The sequence below is a fragment of the Eleutherodactylus coqui genome, chromosome 12, assembly GCF_035609145.1.
Source record: "Eleutherodactylus coqui strain aEleCoq1 chromosome 12, aEleCoq1.hap1, whole genome shotgun sequence".
Taxonomy (NCBI): Eukaryota; Metazoa; Chordata; class Amphibia; order Anura; family Eleutherodactylidae; genus Eleutherodactylus; species Eleutherodactylus coqui.
Genome location: NC_089848.1, coordinates 9,329,828 through 9,355,399, shown reverse-complemented (window position 1 = coordinate 9,355,399; position 25,572 = coordinate 9,329,828). Strand labels below are relative to the sequence as shown.

The 25,572-nt window shown below is 41.1% G+C and overlaps 1 protein-coding gene across 8 annotated transcripts in view; it reads left to right on the top strand.

The window, feature by feature from the left end:
• The window catches only part of GLI3 (GLI family zinc finger 3), a 244,228-nt gene that overhangs the window by 4,765 nt on the left and 213,891 nt on the right, over positions 1-25,572 (top strand). For 5 of the 8 annotated variants that reach the window (XM_066585471.1, XM_066585470.1, XM_066585469.1 and 2 more), the window contains exon 2: positions 20,152-20,314. The exons of 1 other annotated variant lie outside the window; for it this stretch is intronic. In XM_066585471.1, coding sequence (XP_066441568.1) covers positions 20,191-20,314 — 124 coding nt within the window. In that variant the 5' untranslated portion in view covers positions 20,152-20,190. Of the gene's footprint in view, positions 1-12,483; positions 12,506-20,151; positions 20,315-25,572 lie in introns of those variants that run through there. 2 more of the 8 variants (XM_066585468.1, XM_066585472.1) reach the window with 2 other exon arrangements.

Sequence of the window (25,572 nt, the reverse complement as noted above, 5' to 3'; positions counted from 1 at the left end):
CAAATGTCTCCATGCATTTGTGTTTAAGTGCAGAAGAAATAGCATGTCTGTGGGCAGCTGAGGTTCTTATCAACTCCCTAATCCCAAGTCCCAGAAAACCTTGAGGGCATGCCTTAGATCTTGGTGAAATCATTGTAGACTTGTACAGTTTGCAGATTAAATATGCTATGTGTTCCTGGCCCCAACAACAGTTTTATGAGCCCACTAAGCTTCCGACTTTAAGATCCCTTTCTGAAGCTGCTATAGGCAGTGATGTCTGCAATAAGTGGCCTCTGTTAATTTCGAGAAGCTTTGAATAGATCACCCCTGACAGACAGGGACCTGACAAAGTAGAAGTTTTCAAATTGGATGTCTTATTATGCAAACATAAAACACAAACCCTTGATGGATTTGATGCCTCTATTACAAGTTTGTAGAGGAACGCTGCCGCCGCTCCATGTGCTCTCGCTCACAGCCGATTACTGTTATTATCACTTTAAAAATTAAAGGACCCCCAAGAGTAGATATCACAACTTCACAGCACAGGGCATTATTAGAGCTACAGTAACAAACCTCACAAATATCTGCCCTTTACTGTCTGTCTCTGGAGTAGGAATCCAACAATTCTATATCTAGTTAGCAGGAATTGAGCCGCAGTCCTGCAGCTGATTAATAGTGAATTGTTTGACGCAGGATCATCAACTTTTGCGTTTATTAAAGACGATATTATAGAAATTCAAAGTTAATTAATTGAAAATATGCATTATAGTTTTGGGGAAGAGCAGAAAATATCTCGTGATATAGAGAATTCTAATATTTTCTACATTTCAAAAATGTTGGAATTTTTGATAAATGCAACCCATTAGGCTCCGATCACAATAGTGTCAAGGCTTCTATTTATAACAGTCATGACAGCTATGTCAGATCTATTATCAACCGGGTCCAGATGTTATAATGGTATCCGTCAGGCTTCCGGGTAACTCTACGGATTATGCTGCTCTTGCTGTCAAAAATATCCGAAAATCTGATAGACAGTGCATAATGCAAGTGTGGACATAGCTGAATTTGGATGCATGCAGCTGTTTATTGCTCAATCAGCTTAGTGTTACATCTAATATTTCATAGAAGAAGAGGATTGCCAGGTTAAAACGAATGCATTTAGATAGAAAATCTGCATGTTTGTTCATCTAGCTATTTGCCCTCCTTTGCCTCTTTTCTCGACGTATCATTGGAAGGCATTGTATAGATGGATCAAAGTTAGTAAGTTAATCACATTCAGTATGACTGCTCCAGGTCAGTGTATCAGAGGAGAACCAGATTTTTTTTGAATGTCATGCTAAATAAGTCTTCACAGCATAGTATAAAACATTAGCCTTAACTGCACTTAGTTTTACATGGCTGACAATACAATCTACCATCATCCTTCTAATTCTTTGGCATTGCTCATTGTTATTGTTCATTAATTGCATTCTATGAATTCGAGTAGATTGGCATGTGAACTTATCTCACACGCACATTTTCATGTCATCTATTAGCCAGAATTTGACTCCCATACCCCATATGGCCAAATACAACTCTACATAGAGTATAGGCAGATACGTGGAACATCTACTACAAGTCTCTTAGCATCAATAATTCTTAGTAAATGTCACTAAGTTGATTTACTCCTATCCCACGAAAAGGAGCGGAAGCCTCTTAATCACTTCAAGTAAATTATCTTAGTAAATCTACCCCCTTGTCTAATCACAGGATAATCATGCTGGTGCTTTACATGGCTGCCCCTCCTCTTATAAATGTGGTGTGAGTCCATTAATTAGAAGCGAGAAAAAAAGTCATATCCTATTTCTAAACAATAACATGTGTCAGCTCATTACCCACGAGACCCAGGCCAATATTCTGCTCAAAGGTTGTTTAATGAATGGAAATGTGAAAGTCCATTTGTCAAGGTAGTGCAAGGTTCCTGTTACTTTTCAACCCCCCAATTCATTGTCTGCACGGCCTAGTCATTAGTCATCTCTGTATTAGTATTGCCCTCAGGCAGTCCAGCCCCGCACTACTTCACACCAGCATGACTTTGAAAGCGTACTGTACCGACTTGTAGAATTACTGCTGTTATTTCCGCCTAACTGGGTCCTAGGTAAGTCCCCTCCCCACCTTATCACTCAACTTAATCCTCCTTTTCTGTGTAGTTGCTCCCTGTGACTTTAAGAGCCCTTTCATTTGTAGGCCATGCACCACGTTAGGTATGTAGGCTAATATTATTATATTATTGCAGCACCTTCAGGCTTCCTTTGCATAAAGTTTCTTTGTAGCATTGTACAAAAAAAAAAACTACATGAATTTCATGTTTTTTTTCGGTGGTGTTTTTTTCTATGCAGACTATTTTAAGGCACATTTTTAGAGCATTCTGCATTTTGAAAAGAATGCAACTGACCCAAAAAGGTGTGAAAAACACCATAAAAAACTAATGCTTGGTAGCATGTTTAGTATTTCCCTGCTGACTCGCAGCTAATATTTGGTCACATTTTTTCTTTTTTTGCAGCAAAAAACCACAATGTTTTTCCTATTCGAACTATTCAAAAAGTAATATGAGTGATTCTTTGATCATGAATATGTGCCTCTACTTGACTTGAGTTCATAGGCACGTCTGTCCTAGAATTGGCACAGTAGGAGTTAACCTGCACAGCTACGGGGTTACCCTACATTTTTTTGCTATGTAAAACACGTCTTATGTAACGTCTTCTACATTTCAAGAGACAGACGATTTGTTACTATATGGAATATGTCCTTGTTTAGCCCCTCGGGGCCTTTTGTGAGGTTCTACAAGGATTGCAGGTAACTCATACAACATATGGCTTTATACATTTAACAGTTTTCAGCCACAAATGTTTATAAATGATGTTTTTTGGATACGAGCGTACAGCTGGATGACACTTTGTGCACTGGAAGTGTGAACTGCCATTTACTTCAACTTTACTGTCTGCACAAGTGGGATGTCGTTTCCACTTTTTGTCTTGGTAATAGAGTCGCCCGGACATTCAATGGCTGGTTTTTGGTTTTGGAATGTATTTCATTACTAGTTTACAGTAATATATTTGGCATATACCTCGTGCAAAACCAATAGCTTCAAATGGTTCTTAGAGATGGTCATTATACTGCAGACTTTAGGAGCCAGTTAAATCAAGCAAGGAACACATTTGCCGTAGTAGCACCGCATTAGACATTCCATAGACATCAGTGAAAAATGCAGAAAGTTGAAGGGTTGTATGACCATAGAAATATGAGTCTGCTTTTTTTTTCCCAAAAGAGCACCACTCTTGTCCATGGACTCTGTCTGGCATTGCAGCTTAGCCCTACTAATTTAAATGGGGCATCAGTTACAAGTGTTTAGGCACATTGGCTATCTGGCTTATTATGTATCCATTCTACTAAAGGTTTATTTTAGGAGTTTGCTAGATGTATTCATGTAAACAGATAAGGAACACGATTCTGCCTCACTTACAGGGGTGGTATCAAGATCTAAAGTTATTTTTTATCCAAATGTTGGGGAATAACTTTATGTGTGGGGGTGGTCCGACTACTGGAATTCAACTCATCCTGGAAATGGGTGTCCAAGAAGTCCCCCACATGAATGGAGTAGTTGCACATGTGCATTCATTTCAGTGACAGCGCTGGAAATGAATGGAGCAGTAGTGCACATTTGTGACTGCTCCATTCATGTGGGGACCGTTTGGGCCCCTGTTCTCAGGATAGGTTAGGGTCCTAGTCAGACCACCACCAATCATAAAGTTATTCCCTATCATCAGGCCCCCTATTCCCAGATCAGTTCAACTTCACCGATGATAAAATGATGCCCTGTCTATAACTTTAGACCTTGGTACAATCCCTTTAAGCAATGCTGGATGTAAACCCAATATCACACAGTCATTGACTCACCCCGCAGAATGCTATTTAATACCAAAGTTGGCTATAGACATAAGATAAAAGTAGTCCAAGAGAGTCAATTTTGACCATTTTGGCCAACTACCATTTAGACATTTTACACAAGCAGTTGTTCATAATGGCCGACAAAAATGAGATCTGTCATATTAGAAATGTTTGGCTGTTGTAGGCTGAACAAGGATATGTATGACATGTTGGTCCATTATGGCCGATTATTAGCCACTCTGCACAAGGAGATTACATAGGATTTTTTTAATACATTATTTGATTATTTGCCACTAGTTTAATCTGGCATGTAGCCAGTGGGATTTTTTTTCTGTTAACAATCTGACAAACAATTGATTAGCTTAATTATGGCCGATCATAACCATATGTATATGACCAATTTAAGGGGTTATCCAGGGACTTTTTATTTCAAAAGCTGCTCACCATACTATGCCAACATAAAATAAGCCATACTCACTGCCCCAAATCCCCATCACTCCTATTTTACTGGTGCCTGGTCCCTTCTTGGTCTTCACTTCTACTGCTGAGTGGTGACGTCCAGACACAGGGACATGTTACCACTGCAACCTATTGAGCTGATCATTAGCTGTGGTGGTCACATGGCCCTGGTGTTGGTGACATTATTATTGGCTCAATGCAGCTGGAAGTGAAGAGCAGCAGGATACCAGCCATGATGAATGTGTGATGTCTCCAATGGATGGAGCTAAAGATGTCACTATAGATGGAAGGGTTCAATTTTTCAACCACCAGAGGGGTGAGAGCCTGGACCGAAGGCAGCAGTGGACCGCCAATCAGACGGTGCAAAGCTAATTTACATATGGTGTGGGAGAAGCAAGGTTTCTACGGATTGCACTTAAAATCGCACATTGTACAGTATATCCAGTTTAAAGGACAAATAACAGTTGACTGACTTCTTTTAACGTTGGTACAGCATGATGAACAGCTTTTGAAAAAAGGTTGATCCTGAATAATGCCTTTAAGGCGACTTGCAACTAAATGTTACAGTAAAATCATGAAAAATGGCTGCCACACTGCAATTGAATTACTTTGTAGAGAAAAAAAGTGTGAGTCCTTGCATCTATTGCAAAAGTTCTAAAGTTCCACCATGTAGAACTATTAATTTTTTTTCTTTTTGAAGTCAACAGAGTAAGTTTGCCGGTGTATTGGGGATGCAGCAGAGTTGTATGTAACTGAATACTGGCAAACTCTTGCACTGTACCAAATTTGCAAACTTTAATTTAAATTATGGATCTTTGAAATGTTGACATCAATGAAGTTTGGAGACGTTGTAAAAGTGATCAAAATGTTTCCTACTTACTTTTAAACTAGATCCCCTAAGAGGGACTGTGCGCTGTTGCTTTATTAAATGTCTTTCTCACACCCACTGTGCGTTTCATTCCAAGGAGGCTTACTCACTGGCCTGATTCGTGAGCCAAATTCTACGACTTCACAAGGACAAGCCCTTGGAAACAAAACTGTTTGAATTTGAATGTTTTGTTCCAAGACAAAGTCACATCATTGGACAAGACAGTGTTGACTTATGTAAAGATGGAGGATGACTTATCGATTGTGGAATGTGAAGCTCATGTACAGAATATCCTGCATAAAAACATTGTCTTCTTATGGACAATATATGTTGTGTGACAAATTACTGTTCATGTAAAGCTTCCCTTCTCTGCTTGCCTACGAAGCCTGGCCAGGAGTCAGCAATTCATTGTGCCTCAGACATGTGTCTTAAAGGGGTTCTGACATGAAAAAAAAAAAATTGTACTCACCTTGCCTGGCCTGGCCCGATCGCCAGGCATGTCCCCTCCAGCCGGCATCTTCTTCTGTGCCTTTAAAGCAGAGCAGGAGCGGTCAAAAAGACCGCTTCCTGCTCTGGTCCGTCCGTCAGGCACTTCCGAGGTCAACGGACGGACCGCCACAGCAAGCACGTCACAAGCAGTGCTTGCTGTGGGCGGCCCGTCCGTCCTGGCTGAACTCCGGAGTGCTGAGCATGCGCAGTGGAGACGCGGCCCGTCCTGACTCCTGTCAGAGGGCACCTCTCCACTGCGCATGCGCGCGATCCCGGAGCGGCGCGGCTGCTGGAGGAAGACGACTGCCTGCCGGGAGGCATACTAGCACTTTCTGCTTAGGTTAAGCAGCGCTGCTGATTAGAGCCACCTGATTGGCTCTTCGGCACCACGTGACTGCACAGTGTGCACCAATCAGGTGGCTCTAGTCAGGCTGCTTAACCTAAGAGATGACCCCCCGATGTCAACAACAACAGGAGAACAGGTAAGTATAAGATTTTTATGCTTTAGCAGCCATTAACCCATGGGTTCCCTGGGTCCATTAGGCAGACCAGGGAACAATGGCTGCTAAAGCATAAAAACATTATTCATGTCAGAACCCCTTTAAAGGGGTTGTCCCGCGAAAGCAAGTGGGTCTATACACTTCTGTATGGCCATATTAATGCACTTTGTAATGTACATTGTGCATTAATTATGAGCCATACAGAAGTTATCAGAAGTTATTCACTTACCTGCTCCGTTGCTAGCGTCCTCGTCTCCATGGTGCCGTCTAATTTTCAGCGTCTAATCGCCGGATTAGACGCGCTTGCGCAGTCCTGTCTTCTTCTTTTCTGAATGGGGCCGCTCGTGCCGGAGAGCGACTCCTTGTAGCTCCGCCCCGTCACGTGCCGATTCCAGCCAATCAGGAGGCTGGAATCGGCAATGGACCGCACAGAAGACCTGCGGTCCACCGAGGGAGAAGATCCCGGCGGCCATCTTCACCAGGTAAGTAAGAAGTCACCGGAGCGCGGGGATTCAGGTAAGCACTATCCCGTTTTCTTTTTTAACTCCTGCATCGGGTTTGTCTCGCGCCGAACGGGGGGGCTATTGAAAAAAAAAAAAAAACGTTTCGGCGCGGGACAACCCCTTTAAGGTCTGATTAGACCTGCCGATTTCTCATTTGAACGAGCAAACAATGTCAGAATTTGCTCGTTCACCTGTGCAGCCTGTTTATATAGCAGATACATCATTGGCTCATTCAAACGAAAAATCGTTTAGTCATTCATATTCACTGTATAAATGAATGAAAACCACTGAGCAATTGGTATTTAAACCGAATAATAAGTCAACGAGCCAACAATGATTTTTATTCCTGAATAAAAATGTGGAGTGATTCCGTGTAAAAGGGCCTTCAGGTTGGCCATACACATTAGATAATAGTAGGTTGTTTAGTGAATAACCGTTGAATGAACAACCATCTGGTGAATAGTTAGTTGTTTTGCTGATGCCGCCATTCTTATCACAGTCCATATTGGCTGGTACTGTCGTTCAAACTGGCCATGTCATGAACATGTTCAACCACCCATCTTTCTGAGTGTTACGTTCCTTAAGAATTCTTCTGCTTTATCATCATTTCCTGCCTCAGCTTGTTATTGGGGCAGTTGCTATACGATTGTCTCACAACTAATTCATTAGGGTGGGTCAGCTGACCACACTGTTCAGCTTTGCCTCATTTTGGAGAGTTGTGTCTTTGTTGCTTAGCCTCTCTTTAAATATTTTTGGCTTCTGCAGTGTGGTCAAGGTGATAGTTGATTGATGTGTGTTACCTTGTTCTAGTCTAGTCTGTTCTTGTCAGTGTGGACTTGTTTCTATGATTGTCTTGTCCAGTTGTGTTTTCTAGCCCCGTTTTTTTGTTTCCATTCCCTCTTTGTATTTGCACACAGTGGAGAAAGCCATAGCCAGAGAACTCTAGCAGTGGTTTACGGGGGACAAGAGGATTGGGTGTTCAAATTCACTGTGCCCAGTCTATCTCTTTCACGACATCATCTGTTGTGGAAAACTCAGGACTTTACAACTTTTGTCTAATGTTTGTGGAATCCTTAAAGGGGTTGTCCCGCGCCGAAACGTTTTTTTTTTTTTTCAAACCCCCCCCCCCCCCCCGTTCGGCGCGAGACAACCCCGATGCAGGGGTTAAAAAAGAACACCGGACAGCGCTTACCTTAATCCCCGCGCTCCGGTGACTTCTTACTTACCCGGTAAAGATGGCCGCCGGCATCTTCTCCCTCGGTGGACCGCAGGGCTTCTGTGCGGTCCATTGCCGATTCCAGCCTCCTGATTGGCTGGAATCGGCACGTGACGGGGCGGAGCTACACGGAGCCCCATTGAGAAGAGGAGAAGACCCGGACTGCGCAAGCGCGTTTAATTTGGCCATTAGACGGCAACCATGGAGACGAGGACGCCAGCAACGGAGCAGGTAAGTGAAAAACTTTTGATAACTTCTGTATGGCTCATAATTAATGCACAATGTACATTACAAAGTGCATTAATATGGCCATACAGAAGTGTATAGACCCACTTGCTGCCGCGGGACAACCCCTTTAAGAACGAATGATCTTTTGTCTGACTATTGGATGAAAATTTCAAATGTTGTCCACTTCTTTCCAAGTGATGGGGATGTGTCATCAACAGGCGTAAATGATTGTTTTGCTTGAAATCGTTGATTTCTATTAACTTTAGTCTAATGTGTATCGGCACCTTTAAAATTATATATGTAATATATAGGATTACATAGAGAATTGAACTTGTTTTTTTTTGGCTACTTTAACCCTTTCCAATCCACTGTCTGACATCTTCAGCCATTCTGATTGAAGGCTGTATAGCTCTGATGTCAGAAGACGTCCGGCAGGGTATTCTTATTGTATATTACTGGCCGCTCTGTTGTTGGGGGCCTCTCCAGCATGTCCCATACCGCAGTACTGGCTCGACTGGCAGAAAGAGAAAGCCCCCTAGGAAACCCTGAATCCAAAATTGGATTGCAAAGAGTTAATCTGCATTTTCTGATTACATTATTGTCATTTAAAATGACATTGTGTTGGTTTTTGTCTTAAAGCAGTTGTCTGATTCATCGAAAGACTTTTTTTTTCATGGGCATTGAAAGGGATAATGTTCCGTCTAGGGGTCATGATTGGAGGAAACGCGTTTTAAACCATGAGACCTTATGGATATTAAAGTTGTTTACTAGTTGTTTACTCATAAGTGTATATTCCAATCTGTTATGTTATAGTGGATTACACCCATATGCCAATTATTATCTTGGGATTGGTCCTTGGGTTTTTAAATGGCGTGTGTTTTATATTTGGCTTACACTGTGAACAGGGGCTATTTCCTAGGCTCGAAATGCGCCTGTCTTTGTACTGCACTACAGACTTGTATCCCTTGTATCGATGATGCCTTAATAAAGGCTTGATTTTTATGGAAGCGCTGGGATTTTTCCTCTTAAGCACTTGTCTCTGATCTGATTGCCGGCAGCCGTTCGTTGAGCTCCATGGATCATTGAGCTGGGTGGATTCCAATGCTAGTTGTGGGGGAGCTCTAAATGTCTATTAGAGAAAATATGGGCTACTAGGAGAATTGTTAATATCCTCCATCCTAATTTCCTTATTTTGATATAGAGATAGACCTATATAGTATTTAGGCATCCATATAATATAATCCTACCCTGGATTAAAGTCAATGTGTGGCCAGCAGATCCCTTTTAATTAGAGTGTTAATTAGATGGATGCTCTTATAGCGGTAAGCTAGTGGGTGTTAACCGGGTCTGAGGAGCCAGTTATGTGATCACCAGGATGGTGAGCGGTCTGCAAACCCTGTTCTATAAGGAACGGTTAAAGGATCTGGGAATGTTTAGCTTGCAAAAAAGAAGTCTAAAGACTAGCTGTCTACAAGTATCTGAAGGGCTGTCACAGTGCAGAGGGATCAGCCCTATCCTCATCTGTACAAGGAAAGACTAGAAGCAATGGGATGAAACTGAAAGGGAGGAGACACAGATTAGATATTAGACAACAAGTGGAACAGGTTGCCACGGAGGATGTTGAGTTCTCTTTCAGTGGAAGTCCTCAAAAAGAGGCCAGACAGACATCTGTATGGAATGATTTAGTGATCCCGCACTGAGCAGGGGGTTGGACCCGATGACCCTGGAGGTCCCTTCCAACTCTACCATTCTATTATTCTAATCTTGTCGGCACTGTGGCACATACAGCATGGGCCTGCAAATTTATGGGGCCTTATAGTGGGTGTAATGGCTTCCACTATTACTGTTATTTAGATGTCTAATAAATCTCTCTGGTGTCACAAACATATGGGTTCATGGATTTTATTTCCATATGAATGCTACAGTGAATGGATATCTACTAGTTAAGGCCTGGTAGGAGTGGTAAATTGGCTTCTACCCATTGGGAGTACTTACTTATTTCTAATTTGATTCAGTAGGAATGGTGATAAAGAAGTGACTGCTGGTAAGAGTCTCTAATTATTTTGTTCTTGTACTGATCTGTCCTTCTTTGTAAATGGACACAAGTATATGTAAATATGAGCCCTGGAATATGGAGTGATGATATTATTAACATGAATTGATGGATAGACGCATTTCTAAAATTACCAGGAATAGTGATTGTCACCGAGAGACACTTATTGAGCAGAGCAGTATATTGACAAAAGTATTCATCATGCCTAGTCAGATACGATGGCACTTACAGAGCTGCTTGTGTTTATTGTATGTATGAAGAGCAGATCTGTACATGTAGATGACATGTGTCGCTCCATTCACACGAGATTGACATTAATCTCACTAAAACCTAATTATCTAATTTTTGGTAAATCATTTGTGGGTATGGTCAGTACATAAAGGCAGCAATTCATCATTCTTGAATAAGATAACATTTTCATCAGTTAGTAGATTATTTGTTTCCATCAAATCTATAGTTTATATGAAATGCTCCATTTTTCGTCTGGGGTGTAAGTGGTTTAAAGCCATCAGGTAGATTTTGCTGAACACCTCCATAAACAGCAATTCTCCGTATAATGCATATTATCTCAATGTTCCCACTTCTAGGAGTAGTTCTAACATTATATTGGATGTGTTTCCAGTCACTTTTACAGGGGAATGGCAAGTGCCTATTCATTATAGACCACTAGCGCATGCACTCTTATCACTCATACTGCTGGATATGTTGGAGCTTATTTTAATAAAAATGAACTTCTGTGGTTGGTAAAGGTTTTCAATATATTTAAAGAGTAAGACTGCTTTCACATGTGCAGCGGGGAAGCCTGAAAGGGGAATCCCCTGGCCTTAATGGCTCTGTCTTATGATGGAACCAAACAGTGTTGAATGAACCCCATTGACTATAATGGGTCAGTTTGGTTTCAGTTCAGCTGTCTGACATTTTACCGGACAGCTGAGCGAAAACCCAACAGACCTCATTACCTTCCCCTCCATTTCCCCGATGTCAGCACTTTGAGTGGTACGCTAAGTAGTCCTCTCATTCTAAATTTACAATAGGAGGACTACTTAGCGCTCCACTCAAAGCCCTGCAGTAGCCGTGTTCATCACTGACACTGGGGGAACGGTTGGGAAGGTAAGTATAACACTTATATTTCAGAGCTCGATGGGTAACCTACTTTAAGCCCATAACATTAGCTTATAGAGCTCGAAGTAGTTGACAGATTCCCCTTTAAATAAACTGGAAAAAAGATTAAAACTTTCAAAGTACAGTAACTCTTTAAAGTTTATCCTTGGATAGTTTTTCTTAATACAGGGATGCATTTTCTCATCACATCACTGATTTATGTAAGACACATCATGGGGGCAGCTTGACAGAGACCCGGATAGGGTGGAAACATGATTTCTGTAATTGGATAAAAATATCTACAACTTCTCAATACCTTATGGATGCTGTCACATGTTTGTGGAAAGGGACAATTTATGATCACAGTTGATTCACTTGGAATTCTACTAGAGAGTCGAATAGCCGTTTATGGATAACGTCCATCTGCTTCTTCTAGAAATATGCACACCTGTCTATTACGTCTCAGCAGGGTTCCTATGTTTGTTTTTAGCGTCTCCTCTTCAGTGTAATTGCACAATGTTACCTTGATTTATCTCTGATCTTAATTTCCTTCTATCTTTAAATAGTAGGAGAATTCCATCGTAGTAATAGAAGATGGCGTCAAAGTCGATGAGTGCCACTTACGACAGTGTTATGGGTCAGTGTAGCAGTAGTGTTGGTGTTGGGAGAGCACTATGGTTACTATTATGAGGGCACTGTGGTATTCGAGCAGTATGACTGGTTTCATGTTAACACTACAGATGGTGTTATGTGTGAACGGTGGCTGGTATTATTGGGCACTATGGCTGATATTACGTGTGAATTATGGCTGATCATATGGTATACTCCATATAGACTGTGAGTTATATTAGATTCCCAATATTCTATTCTCATTTGCTGATATAATGACACTACTGCTATCTCCTTTGTGTTTGAATCACTTCAGATATCATTACTAGGTGTAACATTATGTAAGTAAAGATTAAGATTAAGTAAAGATTAATGAATAAGGATAAACTCATGGAATGTAATTTGTGCTTCATTTCTTATTAATTTTTATCCAGAGGTGGCAAACCTGTCCCGATGATGTCCGGATGACCTCTGTACACAGCTTATTAGGTTTCAGAGCTCACTCGTCTATTGTAAAGAAGCGGGAGTCTTTGTCAGTTGGGTATGATCAGCATAAGCTTTGACCCCGTAGATGTAAGCAATCATTTTTCCATATGCTAACTGCAAGCATAGAGTTTGAAAATGGTGTGCAATTGAACCGCAAAGTATATTAGAAAGTTGCAAAACCTTCATTATACAAACTTGTTGTTTGAGCAGTAAGATTTTATGATGTTTATATCTGTGTAAAGTATACCAAACATACTGTATAACTGCTGAAACTGGGTTTCAGGCTTTTGCTTGCATTTTTTAAAATAGTCGTACTTAAAGTTTTCTCAAAGTTTAGATACTAACACTTACAAATGTGTGAGGCGCATGATTGGAGCATTGGAACAATTGTCCTGTAGTTGCTTTGCATGTATATCCTTTCAATAGAATAGTGTTGATTTCTAGCTACAGAGCACTCATATATGTAGTTCCCTGGAATTAACAGCACTTCAGAAATGTTGTGGTCACCTCTTCTGGGCACTTTTTACTGTTTTTTCCTCAATATCCAGTACATACATGTGCAGTTTTTGGGGTGGATTTGTAACTTTTTGTTATTACGATGATTTTGGTATTAACGGGACTCATAGGGTGTCCTCACTGAGAGGAGCATAAAGTAGCGACAGACAGGCTAATTACAGCAGCCTGTCACTTATAAGGTAATTTTTAAAGTATTTTTAAAAGAACTTATAGCTTGTTTCTGTATATTTCTGCATGAGTCCAGTTTATTCATGAGGACCTAGTAGCCCGCCCATCTACTCTGATTGACAGTCTTCTAGCTATTACACTGCCTATTACAAAAAGGGCAATCAGGGCAGGTGGGCGGAGTTACTAGGCCCTCATAAGGGACTTTCCAAATGAGATTTGATACTGTTGCGGAATATGTTGTTCCCGAATTCCGTACCAAAATCCACACTGTTAAGTGTGGATTTTGATGTGCAATTGCAGGCAGGATTCTGCTATTTTCAATCAAGCACCAAAATCCGCTTGTTAGCAGTGTGGATTTTAGGGCTGAAAATCCCTTAAAAGGGCGTATTCTGTAACGCTGTTGCAGAATATTTCATCCTGTGGGAAAGGTCCATAAATAAACTGGACCCATCTCTTGCTGGCAGCTGCAGGAACATACAAAAACCACAGCAAATTGCCCCATAAGTGACACGGCACCGAAATCAGCATGCCTGTCACTACTGTATGATGCCCTCAGTGAGGAAAACATAAGGTAGAAGACAGGTTACCTTTAGGAACTTAAACTATATGGTACAGAACTTGGCACAAAATAACTTATGATTTGGTTAGTCAAGGTATTGGACCTTTTTGATTGTGTATGGGCAGCTGATCCTAAGTAAACTAAACCAAATTCACCGACACCAATGGTGGCTTCACATCTTCATTGAAACCCTTAGAGGTTCCATCGCAGATACAGGACAAAATACTGGAAGAAAAAGTACTACATGCAGCACTTTTTCTTCCATTTAAAAGCCAGGCAGCTAAGCGGAAAGCGAATGGACCCCATTATGGTCAATGGGGTCAGTTCGGGACTGTTTGGTTCCATCCTAAGACGGAGCCATATGGATTCCCGGGAACGCCCAACGCATATGTGACACCACCCAAATATAGATTCTTGCACTAGCCTTTAACAAGTGTCACATTTTTAGGGGCATCCACTTCTGAAATGATCCCGTATCTCTTTGTAGCTATTTGTTAATTAAAAAAGAAAACGATTCTTGAGTTTGTTTGATAAAGTTTATATGACGGTTGTCTCTGTTCCACTAGAACTTTACGAAAAGTACTTCCATAGTAATACAGGTAAAAAATGGTATTTTAGCCATGCCCAAGATCACTGCAGTCTTTAGGACAACTATTGCCAAACTCAAGTCTATTGTAAAGAGTCCGCCCTGGAGCATAATGAGAAGACAGGTACTGATAATGGTGTTTTCTTATTTTCCTGAACTTTGGGTGTTACAGCAATAGGACTCCTGTAGTTGTGCTAATTTGAAAGGAGGGGATGTTATTAAAAGGAAAGCAGTTTAGTGTTCCTTTGCAGGGGTATTGAGAAGCCGTTGATAGTAAGTCTAGGCAATTTGTTTTTGCTTCAGGGAAACTTTGAGAGCCTGTAGTATAAGGGTCCTTTTACATGGGCCAATTATCTGTGCTAACGACCTCTGACCGACAGTGAGCATGTCGGTTAGTATTTGTTCCCTTAAAGTACACCGAAATCTTTATGCTCACCTAAATAATATAATCAGCCCATAACTTTGGCCTTTTACAGGGTCTGATTGTAGGGCAAATGAGGGTTTGTAGGAAAGATCGGCCTGATTGGCCCATGTAAAAGGACCTTAAAGTTTGTAGGACATAAACTTTTTGAAGTTGATATTTTATGATACATCTCGAGTCAATGTAATTGGTCCCTGAATTCTCTAGACAGTGTTAGAATTTAGGGGATGCAAAGGATGATAATGTATGTGTTTGAGTAAAGTTGGATCTCTATGGTAACAGCGTGTAATAGTCCGAGACTGCATATTATTATGGTGTTTCCCTTTATTTTCCATTCTTGATTTGTCCATGTAGACCTCTATTTTTCCCTGTAAATCCTCATGAAGGTTCTGGCTTGAAATAGTTTAGTTGGTGTAGAAATCGGGTGGTCTGATCTGAGGTTTCCGTGGGTAATCATGCCACTTTGTCATAAAATCTTCCACACAATGCCGGTAAAATATCTTCAATTATTTGCAAATGACTTTAATCATAGAGGAAATTACAATATATGTTACCTGACAAAACAATCACTTAAAGGGGTTGTCTCGCGAAAGCAAGTGGGGTTCAGCACTTCTGTATGGCCATATTAATGCACTTTGTAATATACATCGTGCATTAAATATGAGCCATACAGAAGTTATTCACTTACCTGCTCCATTGCTGGCGTCCCCGTTGCCATGGATCCGTCTAATTTCGCTTTCTTATGGCGTTTTTAGACGCGCTTGCGCTGTGCGGTCTTCTTCCTGGTGAATGGGGCCGCTCATGCCGGAGAGCTGGTCATCGTAGCTCCGCCCCGTCACGTGTGCCGATTCCAGCCAATCAGGAGGCTGGAATCGGCAATGGACCGCACAGAGCCCACGGTGCACCATGGGAAAGGACCCGCGGTGCATCGTGGGTGAAGATCCCGGCGGCCATCTTGGTGAAGGAAGAAGTAGGAAGAAGGAAGACGTTGCAGAGCGGGGATTCGGGTAAGTAATATGTATTTTTTTTTTTTAACACATCCCTTGGGGTTGTCCTGCGCCGAACAGGGGGCCTATGGAAAAAAAAAAAAACCATTTCGGCGTGAGACAACCCCTTTAATGTTCTTTAACTCTTTCACGACCAAGAATCATTGATGTTCCTGTGTCCGGGTCACATTCTGAAGTTCCAGCATTCCCGTGTTCAAAAAAATCTGAACATTTTTTTATTTTTCAGGTGACATTTCTACATGGGGGCTTTTTTTTGAGGGATCAGTTGTATTTTTTAATGGTACCATTTGATGAACTGAAAGACTTAAAAAAAATTCTAAGTGGGGCAAAGTGGGACCCCTTCCCCCTCCCCTCCACAATTGCACCAGTTGGAGGGTTTATTTTTATACGATTGATATTGCATTAAAAATGACACATTTTCCTTATTCTGTGGGTCGGTACGAGTACATCAATGCCAAATCTATATATTTTTTTACATTTTAATGCTTTTAAAAAAAGAATACTTTTAAGAAAAAAAGGATTGATTTCTGTCACCATGATTTAACCCCCATAACTTTATTATTTCTCCGTCCATAGGGTATGCTATGTGAGGACTCGTTTTTGCAGGGAAATCTGTAGTTTCTATTTCTACTATTTCAGGGAACATAAGACTTTTTGATAGCTTTTTATTCAATTTGTTTTGTGGAGACGGAGTGCCGAAAAAAAGCACAATTCTGCCATTACGTTTTTTTTTTTTTTTTTCTTCTTCGAGCGGGGTTAGTCATGTGGAATTAATAATATATCATTAAAAATTGGACCGTTATGGATGTAGTGATACAAATTTTTTAGATTATTTTTTCAATTCGACGACTGGGAAAATGTTTTTTTTTTTAACTAAAAATTTTTAACTGTTACAATGATTAAAAAATCTGTGTTTCATTTTTATTTTATTTATCTTTTCTTTTTTTTTTTAATCAATTCCCATAGGGGCTTTGAACATGTGATTGTCTGATCCCTTCACGGTATAATGCAATACTATGGTATTGCATTATACTGTATTTTTTGACAGCCAGCCTATTAAAATGCTACCACAGACAAGTCTATAATAGGCCAACAATTTTGACAGCCTAGTGAACCTTCAGAAGTCCTCATGCTACCATGACACCTGGATAGAAATCCTGCAATCTTATCACAAGGGGGGACCTTTCAGGACATCTAAGTCCTGATTGGAATATTTAAATGTCACTGTCAGAATTGACAGCAGCATCTAAATGGTTAATAGTGAATTCTCTCTGATTGCAGCTGTTGCTGGCAGGTGTCAGAGGCAGCCGATTCCTGCCATGTACGGAGCAGGTTCGATTCCCGAGCCTGCTCCATACACAGGCTGTAGATTACTATATGCATGATAACTGCACTGGGTAGATGCAGATAGGACATTTATAGTCGTATCTGTGAGGCAAAGGGGTTAAAGAAAGATAAACCTGTAAGTTAATAAGTGATTGGATTAAATCATGGTCTTAAATCGTCTGCTCGGCTCGATCCTGAAGAAGGCCGATCCATCGAAGTATGATGGGAGACCGGGGATGTTTGCATTAAGAAAAGAATATTCCAAATGACAGCTCAAAATCCTGATATACTGTGGAATAACCGGCTGGGATGGAAGGAGTCATTTTACTGCACAGATGGGTGAAAAACAAATCTGCATTATGAATGAGCACATACTATGGATTAAAAACCAGTCTTCGAGATATTATTCTTTTCCTCATCGTCTTACACTATAATGCTTTTTTCTTAAACAAAAAGCGTGTTGTAGTTCCATAGACAGTCGGAATGTCTGGTCGAGAAAGCCTGAAGTCTTCAATATGAGGAAACCTCATTTTGATAAGAAGCCCATCTTCTCTTCAGGTCTTATCTGCTCACACGTGCTCCACATGCAGAACGCTTTCTCCTACTTCGAGGATTCTCTACTATTTCATTTTCCAAAATCAAAGACAGTAAAACGCAGCTGAGAATTGAGGGAGGTCATCCATAATGATCATCATCTATATCAATGTTTGCCAACTCCAGTCCTCGGGCACCCCCAACGCCTCATGTTACTAATATCTCCTTAGTATTACACAGGTGATGAGGCGATTTCTGAGACATTGACCATAATTATAGGCGTTCTCTCTATAGGATATCCTTAAATCAAGACCTGTTGGAGATATTTGAGGACTCAAGTTGAGAAATACTGATCAATATCATAAGATTTGCTCTTAAAGGGGTCTTCCAGAGAAATACTATTGATGATAAGGATAGGTCATCAATAGCTGATCAGCTGGGGACCGTCACTTGGGACCCCGACCGATCAGCTGAGCGGGCACATGCTGTCAGCACCGCAAATACACAGAGGTCGGAGCAGATGCCTCGGTGTAGTGGCCGGCCCTTGTAATTAACTGCAGGCACAGATCTCATGGAAATCAGTGGAAGCCATGCCTGCAGTTACAAGCACCGGCCACTATACGGAGGGTGGCACGGAGGCTTTGGTTCTGACCTCTGTACTTGCAGCGTTGACAGCATGCGCCTGCTCAGCTGATCGGTCGGTCATCAATAGTATTTCCCTGAAAAAAAACATTTAAGGCTACTTTTATAGCTAACTCCAAAATTGCTTAAAGGGCAAGAACACCCAACATACTGGCATCCTCAGGGGTCAGGGGTTACAAGTAACCTCAGAACCCTAAGGATGCTGCAATGTTCAGGCAGAGACATTAGTCTATAGCAGTGACTTGCTTGATATCTCATATGGCTAGTAGTTATTTAGGAGACCTCTATAACGCACTGTATATAGCAGATTGCGGCAGCATTGAATAATATATATTAAAAATAATCGTTATTTGTATAGCGCCAAACCTATTCGCTTACATTAGAGGTGGCTCAGCGCTCCTGGCTGTCCTAGGCAGGTGTTTGTATTTTTAATTCCTATGCTTCTTAGTATTTTAATTTACTTCAATAAAAGTTAGGTTTTAATGAGGGTCATCAAGCAGGGGGTGTTCCTGCCCTTTGGGCAATTCTGGTGGTAATTATTGTTAATAAGCCCACCCTGAGGCACTTTTTGTATACTTTACTTTTATAACTAGACATGTCCAATTAATTTTTTAGGTAGCATGTAAAGTACAAGTTGGAAAATGGTATTTCTAATACTTCAAAAATGTCTGTGGGTTGTTGATTCTAAAACTGAAACTAAATTAGCTTTTGAATATCTTTAAAAAGATCCAAATTTTTAGCGCAAGTCTGCGAGGAGCCATTGAAATCACTAGCAGCATTGTACCGTGATTAGTGCGCCATTTGGTGTGAGAGGGGCCTTAATCATCCAACCTTAGATTTCTTTTCTAAGGAAGTCTACCTTGTTCTCAAGATCAAGAGGTTGCATGTAAAGGGTCCAGAGTAATAATAATAATCCCCTTTATTTATATTACGCATGCATATTACACAGCACTTTACATCACTTGATATTATGGCTCATTCATTGAGATTTATCTATATTATGCATGTATATGTATATCTTATTATATTTATACATTGGGGTTTTCAAGAAATGCAAGATCCTTGTTTTAATGGCGCTCACATGGGAAACTATGGTTTCTTAAAAGTCCTTCATTAATGTCCTGTTGTTCCTAATAATAGTTAAATGGGTTCTCCGAGTTGTAAAAACTCTGGAGAACCACTTCCCCATGCATTAAAATAACACATGGTGATATACTCACCTCTCCCCACTCCTGCTGTGTCCCACAATGGTGCTCGGTCCACCGTTTCAGTCTCTGTTATTGGCTGCGGCTCCTGTGACTTCAGCTTTCAACAAAGACCAGAGCGGGGGACCAAGCACTGTCGAAGGACACAGTGGCAACGGAGAGAGGTGAGTATATCACCATTTGTTTTTTAATGCATGGGGTAGGGGATGTCCAACGTTCTTAGAACTTGGACAACCCCTTTAAGAACATTGTGGACCAACTAGGTATATCTAATGAGCCTCACAAGTGACTTTCTCTCATCTTTTAAAGGGACGCACTCCAGTTACTTTGTGTATCAATATATTTATTCCTAGGATGTTCACAGGGAATACGTCATCTTTAAGCTTGATTAACGGTACAGAAGTTCTAGGAGGCTCTGTCATCGGGATAAATAACCTTCATGTTATAATTACTTTTATATCTTACAAAACTCCTTAACATCAAGCTATAGAAATAGAAGCAATAGCCATAGAAGGTCTTGGTGTGCCATGGCACATAGCAGCACGCTATTATATCTCTGGCTTATTATTGGGGACTTTGGGTTGACATTCTTTCGAGTCTTGGTCCGCAAGTTGCTTCATAGAGTCTTGGTCTACAGTACTATGATGAAATATTGTATGGAATTGGTACAGAATACCGATAACACATCTTGCCTGCAGTATACTGCAGTTACAGGTTGATAATTGTTTTTGCATTGTTTTAATAGCGAAAAACTTCTTGCGTTTTACAGTGCTCAAAACGGGGAGGTTGTAAGTTATGAGAAGACAAGATGGAGGCACAGTCTCACAACACTGCCATGAGTGAAAAGAAAAAAGTAGAGAACTCCATAGTGAAAACTCACTCTAGGACAGATGTGAGTGAGAAGGCAGTTGCTTCCAGTACAACCTCCAATGGTAAGTGGAAAGCATGAAGTCTAGTTATTACGTCTACTGTATGTATGTGTCAACTAAGTCTATGTACGTATGTGTTGTAAAATAGGTGTCTGTAAAAGTAACAGAAAATTGGCAGCAGAACAAGAACACGTGGTCCATTTAGTCTGCCCTTAATTCCTATTTATTTTTCTCCTATGATAGATATATGTTCACATCCAAAGAAAGAAAGAAATACAGCTCCCCATCCTCTAGATCAGGGGTGTCCAACCTGCGGCCCAGGATGGCTATGAATGCGGCCCACAGGGGTGGGTTGGCCATTTACTGCACCGTGACGGTCCGACGGCTTCATTATACACTTTAAAAAAAAAAACTCTGAAAAACAATTGTAGAATTGGGGTATTTTTCTCTCCCTGCCCTCCAATGAAATTTAATAGAAGTTATTCAATACAATTATATGTAGTACCCACAAAAACTACAGTTCGGCACGCAAAAAAAAACAAGCCCTCATATGGGGGTGTTGATGGAAAAATTAAAAAGTTATAGCTCTTGAAAAGTGGAGATGAAAATTCCCCCCAAATTGTTGCATCATTATGAACAAAACAGCCCACGTCATTAAAGGGTTAATTGATTATTGGAACTGTAAGAGTGCATTCACACAACAACATTTTTACATTCCAGTGAAATTCCCTGACTTTCTGTCGCAATTTTTCACTGTGGATCTGCATGCAGATTTAGCCCGTGGGGAAAATCCACATGTGGAATTGCGACCCGTTTCGTTAGTTAATGTGTGGCCCAAGACAACTCTTCTTCTTCGACTGTGGCCCAGAGATTGGACACCCCCGCTGTAGATTGGATTCTCATCTTTAATAGTCCAAGTGCTACCCCCCAAGAGCAAAGATAAGTAGTGCAACGGAACTCGTGGACCTTAACGCGCATCAAACATGGATAAACCCGGCACCAGCAGGCTTGGACTTGATAATTTACTTAATCCAATAAAATGGCAACTCCACAACTGCCCCAATGTTTAGAGTGGGGACATCATGAGATGTAGGAGTAAAACTCTCATCACTTGAACCGCGTACGATGGATTAAATATAGCATGATGTTTTATATTGCTGGTGCCGGACTTTATCCATTGTTCTCTAGATATGTGTTTATCCCAGGCATGTTTAAAGGGGATCTGTCCCATTAAATATATAGTATGATCTGTGAGCAGGAAGTCTTAGCAGACTGATTTATTGTTTTCTGGGAAATGATTCAGTAAAACTTGTAAATCATTCGTGTAAGTTATTGTTTGCTCTGGGCTTTAGAGCCCCGTGGGCGGTCCTATCAGTGATTGACAACCTTCATTGTATGAGCTGGCTGTCAGTCAGTGACTCCATCTACGCACTGGACTCCTAAGCTAAATGAGAAAAAATTTTAGTAAAAATTTGCAAGTTACACAGAATTGTCCCCATTAAACAACAAATCAGTTTATTGAACTCCTCATGCTTTATATCCTGATGCCGGCAGATTGGGTTGTATTTTCAATGTGTGAGGTTCCCTTTACATTAATTCCCTTTAGATTAATTGACTGTTGATTTTCCAACCATATCCGCTATTGAGATTCATATATAATGATAGGAATCACATTCAATGATAGAATTACAATTTTGAGAGCCAAAACATTTTAACATTTTAATTGTAAAGACCAAAACAACTTTTAAGAGCCCCCCACCTCCCATGGCTTCTTAGTGGCCTATCAGAATATTCCTCAACAGCACCTACAGTGAATATGAGGGGTATTTCCAGATTTGCTTTTCAGTGTGAAGATCAGGGTATGTCACCCACTAGCTTCAGCTTAGTGTAGTTTCACATGTGCATTCATGGAACCTTCGATTGGAGGTTCCGTCACAGATCCAGTGGGAAATACCGGAATAAAAAGCGCTGCATGCAGCAGTTTTTATTCCATCTAAAAGTCCGGCGGGAACCAAATGGGCCCCATTATAGTCAATGGGATCCATTTGGTGCTGTTTGGTTCTGTTCTAAAACTGAGCTGTTCAGCCACGGGGATAACATTTTTCTGCTCCCCGAACAGAGCAGGAAAGTTGAACCCTGAGGGCAGATGTGAAACCAATTTTCCTTGCTAACCAGCTGGTAAATATTTTACCTCTGAAAAAGCTGTATCGTTCATTCATTGAAGTCTTACTACTGATCATTAGGGGTCCACTGACGGGATTGCCCATCAGCGAGCAAGCTAATGTATTGCCTGGATGTATACACATTGCATAAAGTACTCTTAGAAACTAATAAAGGGAATCAGTCACATTCAGTCACCTTTAACTTAGTTACTGTTGCAGATGCAGTTAAAAATGTCTGTCTTGTGGGCAGATTGTTTTTAAAGGAGTTGTCCGAGTCGTTTTGGGGTTAAAATCGTGTTACCCATGCAGTAAAATAACTAACAGTCATATACGTATTCACCTCTCCCCAATCTAACATCATGTTTACAGCCGGCCCCTGCTCAGTTGCTTAGCTCTGTGATTGGCTGCAGCACCTGTGAGGTTCCATAAACAGGCAGCCTGTAAACAAATAACCAAAGCAGGGGCGGTGCAGCACACAGCAGGGAGTGGAAAGAAGTAAGTATATGACCGTTAGTTATTTTACCGCTTGGGAAAGGGGCTCTTAACAAAAAACAACTACTTGGACTACTTGCCGTTAAGGCAATGAAATGTGTTCCCATTATTTAGAATAAAATATAATTTTTGTAGAGTATAAAACATCTACTCCATACATAATAACTACAGTGTATTCAGAAGAATCGGAGAGTAGATTTAAAGTAAACCTGTTACGTTCACACAGTACCATAAACTAAGTTATGGTGCTGTTAGGGGAGGTGACAGAGAGCCGGAGGATGTATGTTTTATACTCACCCGTGATCCAGCGGGGATCCTCTCTGAAGATTGTGTGGTGCTCAAAAATCTGACTCTTTTTAGAGTTCCTTTTGCATGCTCCCATATACAAGTCTATGGGAGAGTGTGGGCACGGGACTGTAAAAAGAGTCAGATTTTCGAGCGCCATGCAATCTACAGGGGAGGACACCACTGGATCGCGGGAGCTGGTGAATTAAAAAAAAATACATCACCCGCCTCCATGTCACCTTCCCTGACAGCACCATAACTTAGTTTATGGCATTGTAGGGACATGACGGGTTCCCTTTTAGGCTTTCCTATAACTCAGGCACTTACATTCTGAACAATAGCACTTCAGACTATTTCTCCATGTTCTTCAGGCGTTATATAGAAGGCTTGAAGAGAACAACATATGACATACCTGTGTATATTGCGGCTTTTACACAGCACCTTGATTGTTCAACTGTGGAAAGAAAGAAAGCCAAGTTCTCAGTGGTGAAAGTGGCCTTTAATTTTAGGTCATGTCTTTGTGAACCTGGTCTGCCTCATTGTCTGAAATTAAGTTGTAAAGTTCTAACGTAATTCTTCTCTTTCTCATACATAACGGTTCTGATAAAGCAGTTATTACAATGATTTGATTTACTTTTTTCCTTTTAATTAAGGAAAATTAGCTTCTACGTCATTGTTTTTTTTTTTTTTGCCTTCCTCTGGATCAACAATGGGGGTTGGGGTGGGGGTAATAGGCTAAACAAGATGGATATGTCTTTTTCAGTCTAACGTACTATGTTACTTTGACTAAAGCATCGCTGTCGCTGTACATTCTTGGATATTTCGGAGCAGCTACTTGAAGATCCTAGAATCTCATTCTTGTTTGGGTTCAGTCTGGGGGTCAAGTGGAGATTTTCTTTTTTTCTTACTGACCTTGTTAGAAGCAAACTTGTTTTGAGAAGACGGAGTAACCCGTTTCAGACTCCTCTCCAGTCATTGGCTAGAGGATGTCATTCTTTCATGATATCCCCTGGAGTATTGTGGTATAAATGCTTTATCATCTCCAATCTGTGTTATGTGGAGACATTTCCTGTAGAAGAAAATTCCTTCACACTGCAACCTCTCAAAATATTTTTTTTTCTAAGATGACAATGACAATGTGTTCTTGCTTTCACAAAGAATCCTAACTAGAGGGCACGTAGAAACCTACAGGCCTTACCTACTTCTGCATCCCTTTTTAGGAACGCATGCTTGATACATACCGTATTGCACAGGTATTCAAACAGTCCATTGGGACAGTACTGCACGGCGGCACACGGAGTGTCTTCGTGTTCCCACAATGACCTCATAGGGGCAGGTTTACTAGTTCTGTCTAAAAGTTAGACAGTGCAAACTAAAACACACAGTCTTAAAATGCACCAGATTCATCACAGCGACTTACGCTGAATGGTAAATTTGATGAATTTTAAGATTGTGTAGACTAGGTTTATACCACCCATTAGCTGGCTTAGTTTATGCCAAAAATTGTGCCAAAATTTTGACGCAATTTGCAGTAACTTGGCACAATTTTTGGTGCAATTTAGACCCCACCTCCTTTTATGAAGCCATACCCCTTTTCAGGAAAAATTATCCAAACATTTCCATAAACACATTAGGGGTACATTTACCAAAACTGTACGCCAGAATAATGGCATACAAAAGTCACCACTTTTTTTTAAAAGTGAGCAGAAATTGTTGAGAGGGAGCATGGCCCCCCGAACCGACAGATTTATGTGTAATTCACTCCAGAAACTGGCATAAATTGTGCCAGAAATGTACGCCTGGTTGGGCCTGCTTATGCCCCATGTGGCAGGGAAAATCATGCTAAGTTCAGCACAAGAAATGCCGGGCTTAGTAAATTTCCCCCATAGTACATTTGGCATAAAGCATTTAAAGGGGTTGTCCCGTGAAAGCAAGTGGGGGTATACACTTCTGTATGGCCATATTAATGCACTTTGTAATATACATCGTGCATTAATTATGAGCCATAAAGAAGTTATTCACTTACCTGTTCCGTTGCTAGCGTCCCCGTCTCCATGGAGCCGTCTAATTTCAGCGTCTAATCTCCCGATTAGACGCGCTTGCGCAGTCCAGTCTTCTCCCTTCTGAATGGGGCCGCTCGTGCTGGAGAGCGGCTCCTTGTAGCTCCGCCCCGTCACGTGTGCCGATTCCAGCCAATCAGGTGGCTGGAATCGGCAATGGAACCCACAGAGCCCACGGTGCACCATGGGAGAAGACCTGCGGTCCACCGTGGGTGAAGATCCCGGCGGCCATCTTCGCAAGGTAAGTAAGAAGTCACCGGAGCGCGGGGATTCGGGTAAGTACTATGCGGGTTTTTTTTTAAACCCCTGCATCAGGTTTGTC